We start from the raw sequence: 12,159 nt of genomic DNA, 5'->3' as shown, positions 1-12,159 counted from the left end.
GATCAATTTCTCCTTCCTTTAAAGCAACCACTGGTTTGCATTTATTTCTGTGTGATACTTCCTGAGCCTTAAACCTTGCTTATGATGTAAACCATTAGACTTGTATCATTAGTGTTACTGATGTGATCATAGAATAGGGGTAACAGAAATTAGGGTCATTGTGGAAACAATCCTTGGTGGCACAAGGATGTCCACAGTTGAGTCTTTGAAAGCTCTGAGTCAAAACAATCTAGTAAATTGGATCCAATTAATACACACAAACATTATGGCCAATCTGAATATATTCTTATTAGAGTTGTACTAACAAAGCAAGGTTACAAATAAAAGTAGAATGACTGATGTTGCCTATTAACATTGTTTTCTCTCCATGATTTGATTTATTTATCTATTTATTTTGGTTATTTGCCCTTGATCAATTTGCTGAAACAAGCACAGCACATGCTGTGTGGGGAATGAACCATTTTTCCACCTCACATCTTCTGATTTGTTTGCCTTGCACACCACAATTCTTTTCCTTATTTTGGGAGCACATCTTCCCAAACTCATTTGCAGGGAAAATAAAAGCAAATGATAATCTGTTAAAATGAATTATTGAACTTGATTAAACAACGTTGGGACAAAGTCCCATTTGCAGGGATCTAAAATAATTCATTTTGCCAAGCCACTTAGTGAGGACGCCATCAAAAAATTAACTTCAAATGCAAGTTGGAACAAAACAAGAACAGTGGGTCGCTGAGTGAGTTTATCTCCACGATTGAAACCACTGGTGTTCCTTTGGACCATGAAATTGTCATTTGTTCTGCAAGCGTTACATCAAATGAGAGTTCAGGGCCATGCCAGGACTGTTCGTTGCTGCTGAGCTTATTTTAACTTGCTATCTGACAGAATCTCCATGGATAATTATATTTGGCTCAGATAGACAGGTAGAGAATGCAGGCGAGCACAAATCCGCGGCTGTGTCTCCATAAAATGCAAGAGGAAACGATGGCGTCTGTTCACGGAGGTGGATGAAAAGTCTTAAAAATAAAAAAAATAAAAAAGCGAATCAACCTATGTGATTACGTGTGTAAGAGCAGGTGCATTTGAAGTGCGCTTGAATGTTTTAACGTGTTTTGATTTCAGTGTCTATTGTGTGTGCGTGCCATTGAGAGGTTTTTAGCGTGCAAGCTTGGCTGCATATTTTTGTGTGAAAAGTAAAACATTTTGCATGAAAGATTACATTCTGCAACTTGCTTAAAACCATTAGAGAGGGAGAAAAGACGACCAGGCAGAAGGGATTACTCTGGGCTGGAATGTGGAAGCGGCAGAGTACAGTGGCGGGTGGGGGGGGGCGACATTGACAGTGTAGCACTAACAACAGCACTAGCAGCAGATCAGGTTAAAGAGGGTGGCAGAGCGCCAACTGATTGTTCTAGAAAGACAAAGAACAGAGAGAAAAAGTACATAGGAGGGATGGAGAATGATTAAGACACAGAAAGAGAAAGGGAGACGAAGAGGGAGTGACAAAAGTACAAAGACAGCAGAGATCCCATCTTGCAAACAACAAACCGACAGCCTTTGCCACAAACAGCATCCTGCCTTTGATGTACACTGTGTTTAGCTAGCACTGAGGAGCAAGAGAGTGGTAGTTTTGGTGGTGAGAAAGCCAGAGAGAAGAGGAGGAAGCCATCAGCATTATGAAAAGCATCAGACCCAGAGGCATATGGAACAGCCACTTTGATGACGCTACTGTTCGCTCCACGTGGGGGTGTGGAGAGGTGGCGGAGGTGGGGTTGTAATGGAAGGGACGGGGGGGGGGGGGGGGGGGGGGGGGTAGTGTTGCGATGACACAGGCTGCAGGAAGTATATGTAGCCAGGCTTTAGAAGCCAACCCAAAATGAACCAAAAGAAAACAAGCAAATTAATTAAAGAAATATTGGACATACAATGAAGCTGTACACCCAGCAGGCATTCCAGCCAGCCAATTGAAATAAATCAAAATGGAGGAGAGGATTTCGGTTCAGGTTAGTATGAGGCAGCTGACCTCTTTGCTGATTTGGTTTACAGCATGGTGACATATACTGACCTGGGCTTGAGACAGCACTAGTGGTGGTGGGTTCAATAATTGCTACAGGGGAGGAGAGGGGGGAGAGGGGGGGAGGGAAAGAGGACATTCATGTATTATTAACAGAATGGAGACGTAAAATAAAAATAAAAATGCATGCAAGGACACAAGGACAGGGAATGGAGACAAATCCTCTTCATGCATTAAGGACTGGTGTCTCTGTGGCAAGATGCAACCTTCACATGTTCATTAACAACACGATTTATTCCCCCAGTTGCCTCAGATTTGCATGGGTTACTGCTAAGAAAATAAGTACAAAAAACAAGGGGAGTCTGGGAGCGGTTGTTGCTCCAAAGACCTGAAGGGTTTTTGTGTTGGAGTGAAAAGCTTTCATTACACTTCACCCCTTGTATGATAAAAAAAAACTGGTTGTCTCTTGCTTTGATGGTTTGAGATCACACCGTGCTCAGTTAGCACCCACAATTTCATCTGCACCTGCTGGGGACTTCTTAAATCAGATCCATTTTATTTTATTTTCCCTCTCCATAGATTATAGCGCAGTTTTCCAAATCATGGCCTCCTTTTATGGTCGTATAAACTGGGGATTTTTAGTCTGTCTCTGATCCCTCTGAGGAGGGACTCAGGGTCCCAATCTGATTACCTTATGAACTCATTTCAGGCTGAGCCACTGGTGGCATTTGGGAGATGGAATAATGTGACATCCAGAAATGTTCAGTCCAGTGTGTCAGACTATTCGAGCTAAGTGTGTCGGCGGACGGACGGCAGCAAACATATCGTTTTTATTTTTTAAGTGTATGTTTTAAATGTCACACAAAGATAGATCCCATGCTTAGTCACATTTCCGGTGAAGATACTTGTGCAGATTTTGTCATGGAGGGAATCCAACTTGGCTAGCCTAGTGTATTTTTTGAATAACTAATGAACTGATTAGTGGGGCAAAAAAAGCAGGATGCATGTTTGATTTTTCTGTCACACTCTGTCATACATTACTGTAACACATTTGGGGTTGGCTAAAGTTACTGATACCAATGACTCGAACAGCACTTTTGATTTATGACTTCCAAAATTCCCAGTTAAAGTAATACTCTGCTGTGTGGCAGAAATTACTTAATGCTCATTCGGTATTACTGCCTATTTGATCTGACGTTTGAAACAAATAAAAAAATAAAAAAACACGGCTTTCTGTTTGGTAAACAGGCATTTACTTCGAGATAAGCTGCAACCAGCTTTGTGCAATGACTCTTTACCATGAGAGCTCAACTCAAAGTGATGCAGAGGTTTGGCTCATGGAGTTTTTTCATTTGCTTTGCATGTGGCATATGAGCAGCGTGACTTCTACCAGCAGCTAAAAACTATTTATACTTCCCACAATGGTATCAACCACCTTCTTCCAGAAGGCTTCATGGTGGAGGAGGAGCTTATTGGTCACAAGGGAAACCATGGCACCTCACACACTGAAAATAATACTTCTTAATGTTGTTGCAGTGAGCTGCTGTATCTAGGCCATGCAATGGTGCAGAAGCTTTCTGAGACTCTCCATTTTAATCCATTTACATGGGCACTCAATATGGCCATTTCAATTGCGTGGCACAGGGGAGGCACACTGTGGTCCACCCACACCACGCTCTCAATCTGCGGTCTCTGTGTCACTTTTCTGAAGCGGACAAACAAGTGTGTAATGACTGTGTTGCAGTTAACATGCTACTGTTATGCCAACAACAATGCTTTCATTTGATTTCATCATTCTATTTGAAGGGGAAACTGTGTAGGAATCAGTATTCATACGTACAATGATACGCCTTTTCCCTCGGTATACTGGTGGGGAAATGGTCAAATTCATCTTTTCTTGAACATATGCTTCCACTTTAAGTACTTCTGGGGGAGCAGATATGTGAAAACTGTTTCTTTTTAGTTTTTCTTCAAACAGGCAGGCAGGTGCTATCTGATTAATACTAGAGCATGAATTCACCAGTGTATCATTTCATGAGTTCTCAGGCACTCCTCCATTACTGTGGAACATATCTTTTGACATGCAATCTCTCCCTCGTAGCTCCACACAGAGTTGGACCCTTTCTCTCATTCAGCAGAGCGACGCATCATTGTACGTACTGTTTAAGGCAGTTGACCTCTCGCACAGCCTGCTCACTTGTAAGATAAAACATATTAGTTTTCACAGCTATTTCATTTCATGGATTGCTATTCTTTGTTCTCTGTAGATGGGATAGTGCAGGCGATTTATTTGACATGGTTTGGAGGAACAAATGTTTATGTGAGGGCTCTGTTCAGTGTTTAGCTCATCACAATAAGGAGTTAATACCAAAAGTGCAGCAGGCAGGGAACTAGTTGAAGCACAAGTTGAAAAGAAACATAACTTTTCTGGATATGTGACAAGACTTGTTTTTAATTAAAAATATGTTTAAGTTATTTTTTTAAAAGGGAAAAATTCAGCACCTTGTGAATCACTTGCTGAGTCAATACTATTGATCAAAAATCCTACCAAAACCCCACAGATAAAATATGGACAATTTTGTGGAAGCAGGCCCTACAAATCTTACTTAATACCACTTAAAGGAGTAGAAATGGAGAGCATTCTCCAAAGAAACTGTGCAGTCTGTGTAGTAGATGTTCAGTTCTTGCCTTGATGTATTGTTCATGCAGGGACATATTCCTCAAGTCAACTATTCAGCTATTCTAAAACATTTTCTGCACTCTCCTTCTTAAGTTGATACAATAGTCTGTGTTAAAAAAAACTGTGTTGACTTCTGAGCCAGCTAATTAGTTATTCATCTAACCCTAACCCTGATGACTCAGTCATCCAGGGATAAACATTTCTACCAGTGCATCTGGCCTCCTATAGGAGTCGGTGAGGGTGGGTTTTAAGCAGTTTTAAGCAGTAAACGTTTTCAAAATGTGTTTATGGTCTCAATCGCTAGTTTAAAACCTTCTTCAATTCAGTATGATGATTTGTGAAATTTTGGCCTCCCTGATTTTATATTTGACGATAAAGCCCCTCCTGATGCCCATATAAGTAGAATCCGTGTTTTTATTTTTCCCGGCATGCAGCGGAAATGTTCAAGATGGCGCTGCCCAGATCCGAAACTATTGGCTTCCGAGCAGCAGTCCACAAACCAATGGGTGACGTCACAGATGTTACGTCCATTTCTTATATACAGTCTATGGTTTTAAGTCCATTGCCCACTGGGTTGCAGGTTGAATACTCTACCACAGCACGAAACATTTCCTCATCACAGTGCAACGGGAAAATGTTCATGTTTTATTCTGATTGCATAAGTATTGAAATGCAGGCATTTAAATTAAAGGTCAATGGTGCAACATTGTAAGGGTGCTTTTGGGAAAATAAAGGACACCACCATCTTGCCATATTAAATTTATTCTATAAATTCTATATATGAACTAGGCTTTGGCGATTGGACAAATAAATCAGGAATTGGTGATTGGCTGAGTCCATCACTGGTTGTTTTTTAAAATAATTAAATAATTAATTTACATTAGTGTTACACAAGAAGTATAACTCCTTTAAGGGATAGCTCAGCACATAGGTTGTGTGCATAGTAAGTGTTAGGTTAAGAAAGAGACGGAGCGGATGTGTGACAGTGAGGCTGGTGACTGGAGCAGAGAGTGTGAAGTTAGTGGTATTGCTGTGAATGTAGCAATTTATGCACAGTTTAGGCTATTTGTCAGTGACTAGATGCTACATCTCCTAAAGACCTAAGCCAAGTTCCTGTGTCGTGCTTGCCACATACTGATTAAAGTGAAGGTGGTTAGCCCGAAGGTTAGAGGCAACCCTTCACCCCCTCACACGTGTCAAAATGCTCTGGACTTAATTTTGTTAACCACTGAAACAAATAAAACAGAAAACAGCGTGTTGTCAGGATTTACCTGACTGATGCTGATAAATAATCAGAAGCACAAGTAATTTTACACAAAGATAAATACAATTTGCTAAAACACAATATTCTGGCTTCCAAATCCCCAAATGGCTTCAATATTGAAGTGATCACACCCCCACATTTCAGGTTTCACCTTTGGCTCCCATTTTCCTGCATCTCTGCTCCATGACTCAGGTACAATCACACGGTGTTCGAACAAACAACATCATCAACAACAATGGCAGATGAGGAGACATGTCGAAATGACACCTACACATGATGTGATTGATAAGCGTGACAAACAAACACGACGTTCATTAACCAACTAGCCAGCAGTGTGTCTCCTGCCTCAGGGAGGCTGAGCTGTGACGGAGAGAGAGAAAGAGAGAAAGAGAGAAAGAGAGAAAAAGAGAGAGAGGGAGAGAGTGAGAGTATTTTTCTCCCCCATAAGTTTCTTCCGATTACTGCTTGGGGGAGGGGGCAGAGAAAGGAGGAAATGAAGGCTGAGGTATAGGCGGAGAAAATCTCCTCAGGGCTAAGCCGAGGTGGGCTGGGGGATAAGAGCTTGACCAATTAAGCTGGAGGACTCCTCAGAAAATTGGAGTGAACAGCCTCAGTCTTTTCATCGAAGTTCACTTCAATCTAGCACATGAAATGGGAAGTGGAAATAGGGAACGTTAGTTTGGTGATTGTTACTCAGCTAAAATCATAAGAGGCGTGTGTGTGTGTGTGTGTGTGTGTGTGTGTGTGTGTGTGTGTGTGTGTGTGTGTGTGTCTGTGTTTTTGTCACCTCACTAGGACCTTTTCCGGTATAAACACCAACCTTGTTGGGACCGGTAGTCCTCATGAGGACTGAAACCCGGTCCTAATGACGAAAAAACATAATTTCTGAGGTCCTGGTTAAGGTTAGGGGCAAGGTGTGAATGGAGGTTAGGTTAAGGTTAGGGTTAACCTGACACGCCAGATGGTTTGTTACAAAGAACCATCTGAGAAGTTGTCTTTAGAAAATGTTTGGAAATGGGCAGGCACTTTCAAAAGATTCATGGCAGGTGACTGGATGAACCATCTGTCTATCACCGTCCACCACTGTCGAACCTTGTGAGGCAGCTACATTTGCCAGATCACGCGAGAATCCTAACAGGATGCTGATTGATGCCTAATAAGATGGATTCTTGCAAGATCTTGTGATGTTGTGATCTTGTGAATCCAGTTACCTCATAAAGTAAGCTTGGGGTTAGGCATGAATTCAGTTATTTCAGGTTAGGGGTTAGGATTTGGGTTAGGCTGTCCACAATGAATGGGAGTCAATGCAATGTCCTTAAAAAGGAGTGTGTGTGTGTTTGTGTGTGTGTGTTTGTGTGGGTGTGTGTGTGTGTGTGTGTAGTAAATATTTGTATGTCCAAGAAGAGACTATCAGAAACACAACCTTGCAATTATTTGTTTTCCCTCTATTTTGTTGTTGAGCTAGAATACTCAATAAAATAAATGAAGCACGAATAAAGTATATATCAGTCGACAGGAACATAAAGGATGATTTGGGTCTGTGATTGGTTCGGCAGTAATGTTTTTATTAACTAAAGATTAAATTGAGCAGTAATATGCCACGTGTAGTGCCAGGTTTGTCTTTATTGAACAACATCAATATTAATTTATGACTGCAGTATATTATCAGTTTTGTTTTCCCTCTGTGAATCTAATAATTTAATCACTCCTAACTGTAACAGGTTCAGTAGGCTGTTGCTTTAATTTCAACCTCCAATTCTCAAAATATCCCTTTTTGTGGCAGATTTTCCTGAGGACTCAAGGTAAAAGTGTTTTCAGGATAACTTTGTCTTTGTTTACTACAAACTTGATCCATCACTAGTTTACACAGATGCTCATGTTTAACTGTAGTCCTTCATACATTCATTTGTTTTTCGTCTTGGGGGAGCAAATTCAACTGAAATGCTTATACTGTTCAGACCTGCTATAGTAATCCCCTCACAAACATTTGCAAAGCCAGCACTAATGTTATATAAACTAGAGGACATACACTACAGGAATTAAACTGAACTGAATGTATGCTTTATTCTGGGTATTTTCTAAATGACAACACATATGCCAACTGTAACATCTTGCCAGGAACACTAAATTTAAGTATAGCACATTTATAGCAAAGTTTATAAATTAAAGTATATATCTTGCTATAGTTGGTGACTACCTTAACCCACTCTTGCTTTTGTATAAAACTGATATGTTTCTTACTGTCAGAACAAATGCATCGATCCAGTCCTGCATGCTGCAGGTTTTGTTCCAGTGTAATTGCTTTGATTTTGAATGACTGCTAACACAAACCGACAAAAAATGGTTACGCTATAATCTTCTCAGAAAGCTGACACCCCATTAATTGTGATTTCTGTTGTTTGCACTTTGAGGTTTGATTGGACTCGCAGAGTGATGAGAAGAATACAGAGAAGCAACTGAGAGAAGCCTGTCTTTGGATTAAATCTAACTCGCTGAAAATTAATCACAGCACAAACTACACCTGTGCGACCTCAGTTTCTGTTCTGTAATCATTTAAACAAACATATAGCAACGCAAAATGTCTCATATACTTATTCCTGAGTTTTGCTGTGCCAACATTCAAGTTTGTTATCCATTTATTCATCAATTCATTAAACCTTTTTAAGCTAATTGTTTAGAAGTACAGACAATTGTGACAAGTGCTTCTCAACTTTATTTTTTGTTCATTCACAGATGACATTATTAGAGTATTGTGTTGTTCAAAAAAGCAATTGAGTGGAAAAAAAGCTTTGTGCACGCACACACACGCACGCACGCACACCCACACCCACACCCACACACACACACACACACACACACACACACACACACAAAGCACTCCAACAAGTAGTGACAGAGGTTGTATTCTTTCTTTCTGCTCCAAAGAATTCAGTTTGTGTTTTACCACAGTGTTAAACACACAGCTTAAAGTGGTACTTGGCAGAAAGAGATCACAATCCCTGCCTAATGGTTTAACAGTACAAAAAACCCCACATGGTCTGACACAATAGGCAGAATTGAATTGCAGCTACTACAACAGCAAAAAGCGAGGACATGGCCATCAAACTAATTTTAATAGTTCTGAAATTAGTGCGCAAAAAAAAAAAAAAATCTACCATGTTTTTCAGCCCACATTAGAAACAGAAATCAAACTTAGGTGTCTTCCAGTGGATACTTTGGATGAGTAGAAAATGTGTTTACTTTTTCTGGGAGCAAGCTTTCTAGAGTCACAGTTCATTTCATCAGTGATAATGGGAAACCTTTTCCTGGACTGATTTAAAGTGACTTTGTTAGGTTAAGACAAAAAGCATTTACACCACTGAAGGACAAGGACCTTTTCAACTTCTTCATTTTCTCATGATAGTAATGAAACTGAACCCTGCATGCTTAGTATTTCTGTTTATATTTTATCTATTTTTCCCAGTGGGTATATTTCAAGAAGATGTTTTGGACGGGGATGACTCTTACTTGACCTCATCAATTCAAATACAGTTTCTAAACCTCTTAGTATAATGGAAACAACTGAAGAAACTACTGTAAAGCCCTTCCACATATACTGTCAATATACATAAATCCTCAATTCCTTCACCACAAACCACCCATATTGTGTTGCCGCTTAAAATTCACCCCAATGTATGACGTTCTATCAAATATGCATGCCCCTTTCCCCTTTCCCATCTCGCTCATCAATAGCTATCGACTGGTTCTAAAATAGCAATCCAAAGTCACCCGCAGTGAAATCTAACCTCTGGGTTTTGTTATTTGCGTCAACACACCGGTGAGAGTGCGCTGTGGTGATTGCTTGCCATTTCTCATTAAGAGCGACAGCAGAATTGGCCTCTCTTCCATTAGCGCAGATCATGAGAGCGAAAGGAAGGCAAAGCGACGCTGTATATGCGTGAGAAAGAGTATGACGGAAAGGAAAGAATGAGAGACAAGGGAGAGAAAGAGAGAACAAAAGAGTGAGAGAGAAAGAGAATGAGATAACTGAATCAGATAGGCAAAGCGCGATTGAAAGACAAACAAAGAGATAAAGAGATAGAATGGACGAGAGAGATAGAGAGAGAGAGAGAGAGAGAGAGAGAGAGAGAGAGAGAGAGAGAGAGAGAGAGAGAGAGAGAGAGAGAGAGAGAGAGAGAGAGAGAGAGAGAGAGAGAGAGAGAGAGAGAGAATTGGGGGTGGCAGCACAGGATTCTGCCTCTTCTGTCTATTCTGAGGGGTTTCTTTGCCGCTCTGCCTTTGAGGCCTCACTAGTGTCACATTAAGATCATCCATTTGAAGATCTGAGACAAGCCTTTGAGGTTCTTTGTGCATACACAAACAGGAGAGTGGAGTGCTCCTTTGACAATTGCCAACTCTACAGAAACGTCTTTATGTATTCTGAGTCTCTGGCCTGCTAGGGACAATGTTATCATCAGAGGGTGCAGCGCAAACTGGTGAATAATTTAATTCACCTGTTCATATTTCATCACAGAATACATTAAATTGATTTTTTTTCACCCATCCACATTCTAAAACGTTGAGGAAAATATGTTCCCAAACGCCTCCTGTCATGGCTTTTTTTTGGCCGCTTGACAGGTACAGCAGGTGGACAAAATAACTGAAATTCCTAACAGTGTATGAATATCAAACAACTGTCAAGACGTGCAGTAGTACTTCAACAAGTTTGTGAATGTATGCAGTCACATATCAGAACATTCAAGAGGGAAAAAATGTCTTGTTCTTCAAGGAATAAAAGGTATTTAAAGTCATTTCCTATAGAGGTTCAATGATTCATGTATCCATTGAGTGGACAGGCTGCAGACTTTATCCTGGTATTATATCAAACCACTCTGGGAGTTGTTTAACAATGAGTATATTAGTATAATTTCTAAAAATAAAAAAATAATTGTGATGTATCACTCTGTTTTTTTTTTGCCTGGACCTGTAAAATAGCCTTATATTCAGGGAATGTTAATTGAGCTGTTGGCAGACCTTGGCTGTTAAGTGTTACAGTGGGAATAAGCCTTAGGGCATTTTTAAGGTGCTTTTATTTTTTTACTTATTTGTATTGTTGAATCATCCCTGGAATTATGGGCCTATCATACTTAAATAATGACAAACTCAAATCAGCAATCAGAATGACTATTTAGCCCTGTAATAGACTGGCAGCCTGTCCTGGCTGGTGTTTACCCCGCTTCTTGTCCAATATAGACAGTGGACCTTAGGACTGTGAAAGATGGCTGCAAATACAGTACATAAAAAATCTATCGCTCTAGAGTACATTATAATGTACTATTGTTTGGACGCTTTTTAAAATCAAACCTATCTGAATATTGAGAGAGATGATTCATTATGTGCCTTTGTGTGACGGTTTTGTTTTTTGAATGATAGATTCCATGATTACAGGCTTAATGGAGATCATAGTGCATAGGCTGTGCCGCAGAGGTTTTGATCCAGTTTTGTGTTTTTCTCCACAATAGCCACTTCTCCTTGTAGCAGTAATCACTGCTAATTTGGCTGTTAGCACTTTTGCAGGCTTGGGGAAGAGAAGGCAGCAATGTGCCTCCTCCAGTAAATATGCAGTCACTAGCCCTCAGTGGGAAGGTGTAAAGCAGCAAGATGTTCACACTTTCCCCGCAAGATCTGACCTACCCTTGACATAGACAGAACTAGAAGGATCTGTTAGTGCAGTAACAAGGATGTGACCCCTCACTTTCTTCGCACCCATATTCATTGCCATGTGTGTTCGCTGGAACGTATAACCAAGTCAGATGTACTGCTAATTGGGACTGAATGTAGCTTTGTGTAATTTATGCAAGAATGTGCTTCTCTAACCATATTATTCTCAGACGCACCAGCCGATTGGCCTCTGATTATTTGGCCTCCTTAGAACTCTGTTAGATGCGTCACGCTGCTTTGAAAACTATGAAAGGGCTGCCCTCTTTAAAATCTGAGTCATACTGCCTACTTGGCATTCAACTTAGTATGACTGACCTGTGTACAGGTAGTTGTCTTTGTAATTGTGATTCTGCTACCTCAAAGCTACATTTCTCTTTCCAGCACACATGCAGACGTAGACTTAAAAGCAGAAACACACCAACACACAGCCACCCACACACACATACAAACTTTGCAACCATAATAGAGAGCTGACATTCACAAAACTGATGTCTAGGAAAT

General features: G+C 40.4%; 1 protein-coding gene across 2 annotated transcripts in view; it reads right to left on the bottom strand.

Moving 5' to 3' along the window:
- negr1 (neuronal growth regulator 1) overlaps window positions 1-12,159 on the bottom strand; it is a 154,117-nt gene that overhangs the window by 27,891 nt on the left and 114,067 nt on the right. Inside the window, exon 7 of one of the 2 annotated variants that reach the window (XM_062423893.1) lies at window positions 2,066-2,107. The exons of the other annotated variant lie outside the window; for it this stretch is intronic. Coding sequence (XP_062279877.1) covers window positions 2,066-2,107 — 42 coding nt within the window. The remainder of the gene's footprint in view (window positions 1-2,065; window positions 2,108-12,159) is intronic. 2 annotated transcript variants of the gene reach the window in all.

Source organism: Scomber scombrus, chromosome 8 (genome assembly GCF_963691925.1).
Source record: "Scomber scombrus chromosome 8, fScoSco1.1, whole genome shotgun sequence".
Taxonomy (NCBI): domain Eukaryota; kingdom Metazoa; phylum Chordata; class Actinopteri; order Scombriformes; family Scombridae; genus Scomber; species Scomber scombrus.
This window is presented reverse-complemented; position numbering and strand designations above follow the sequence as displayed.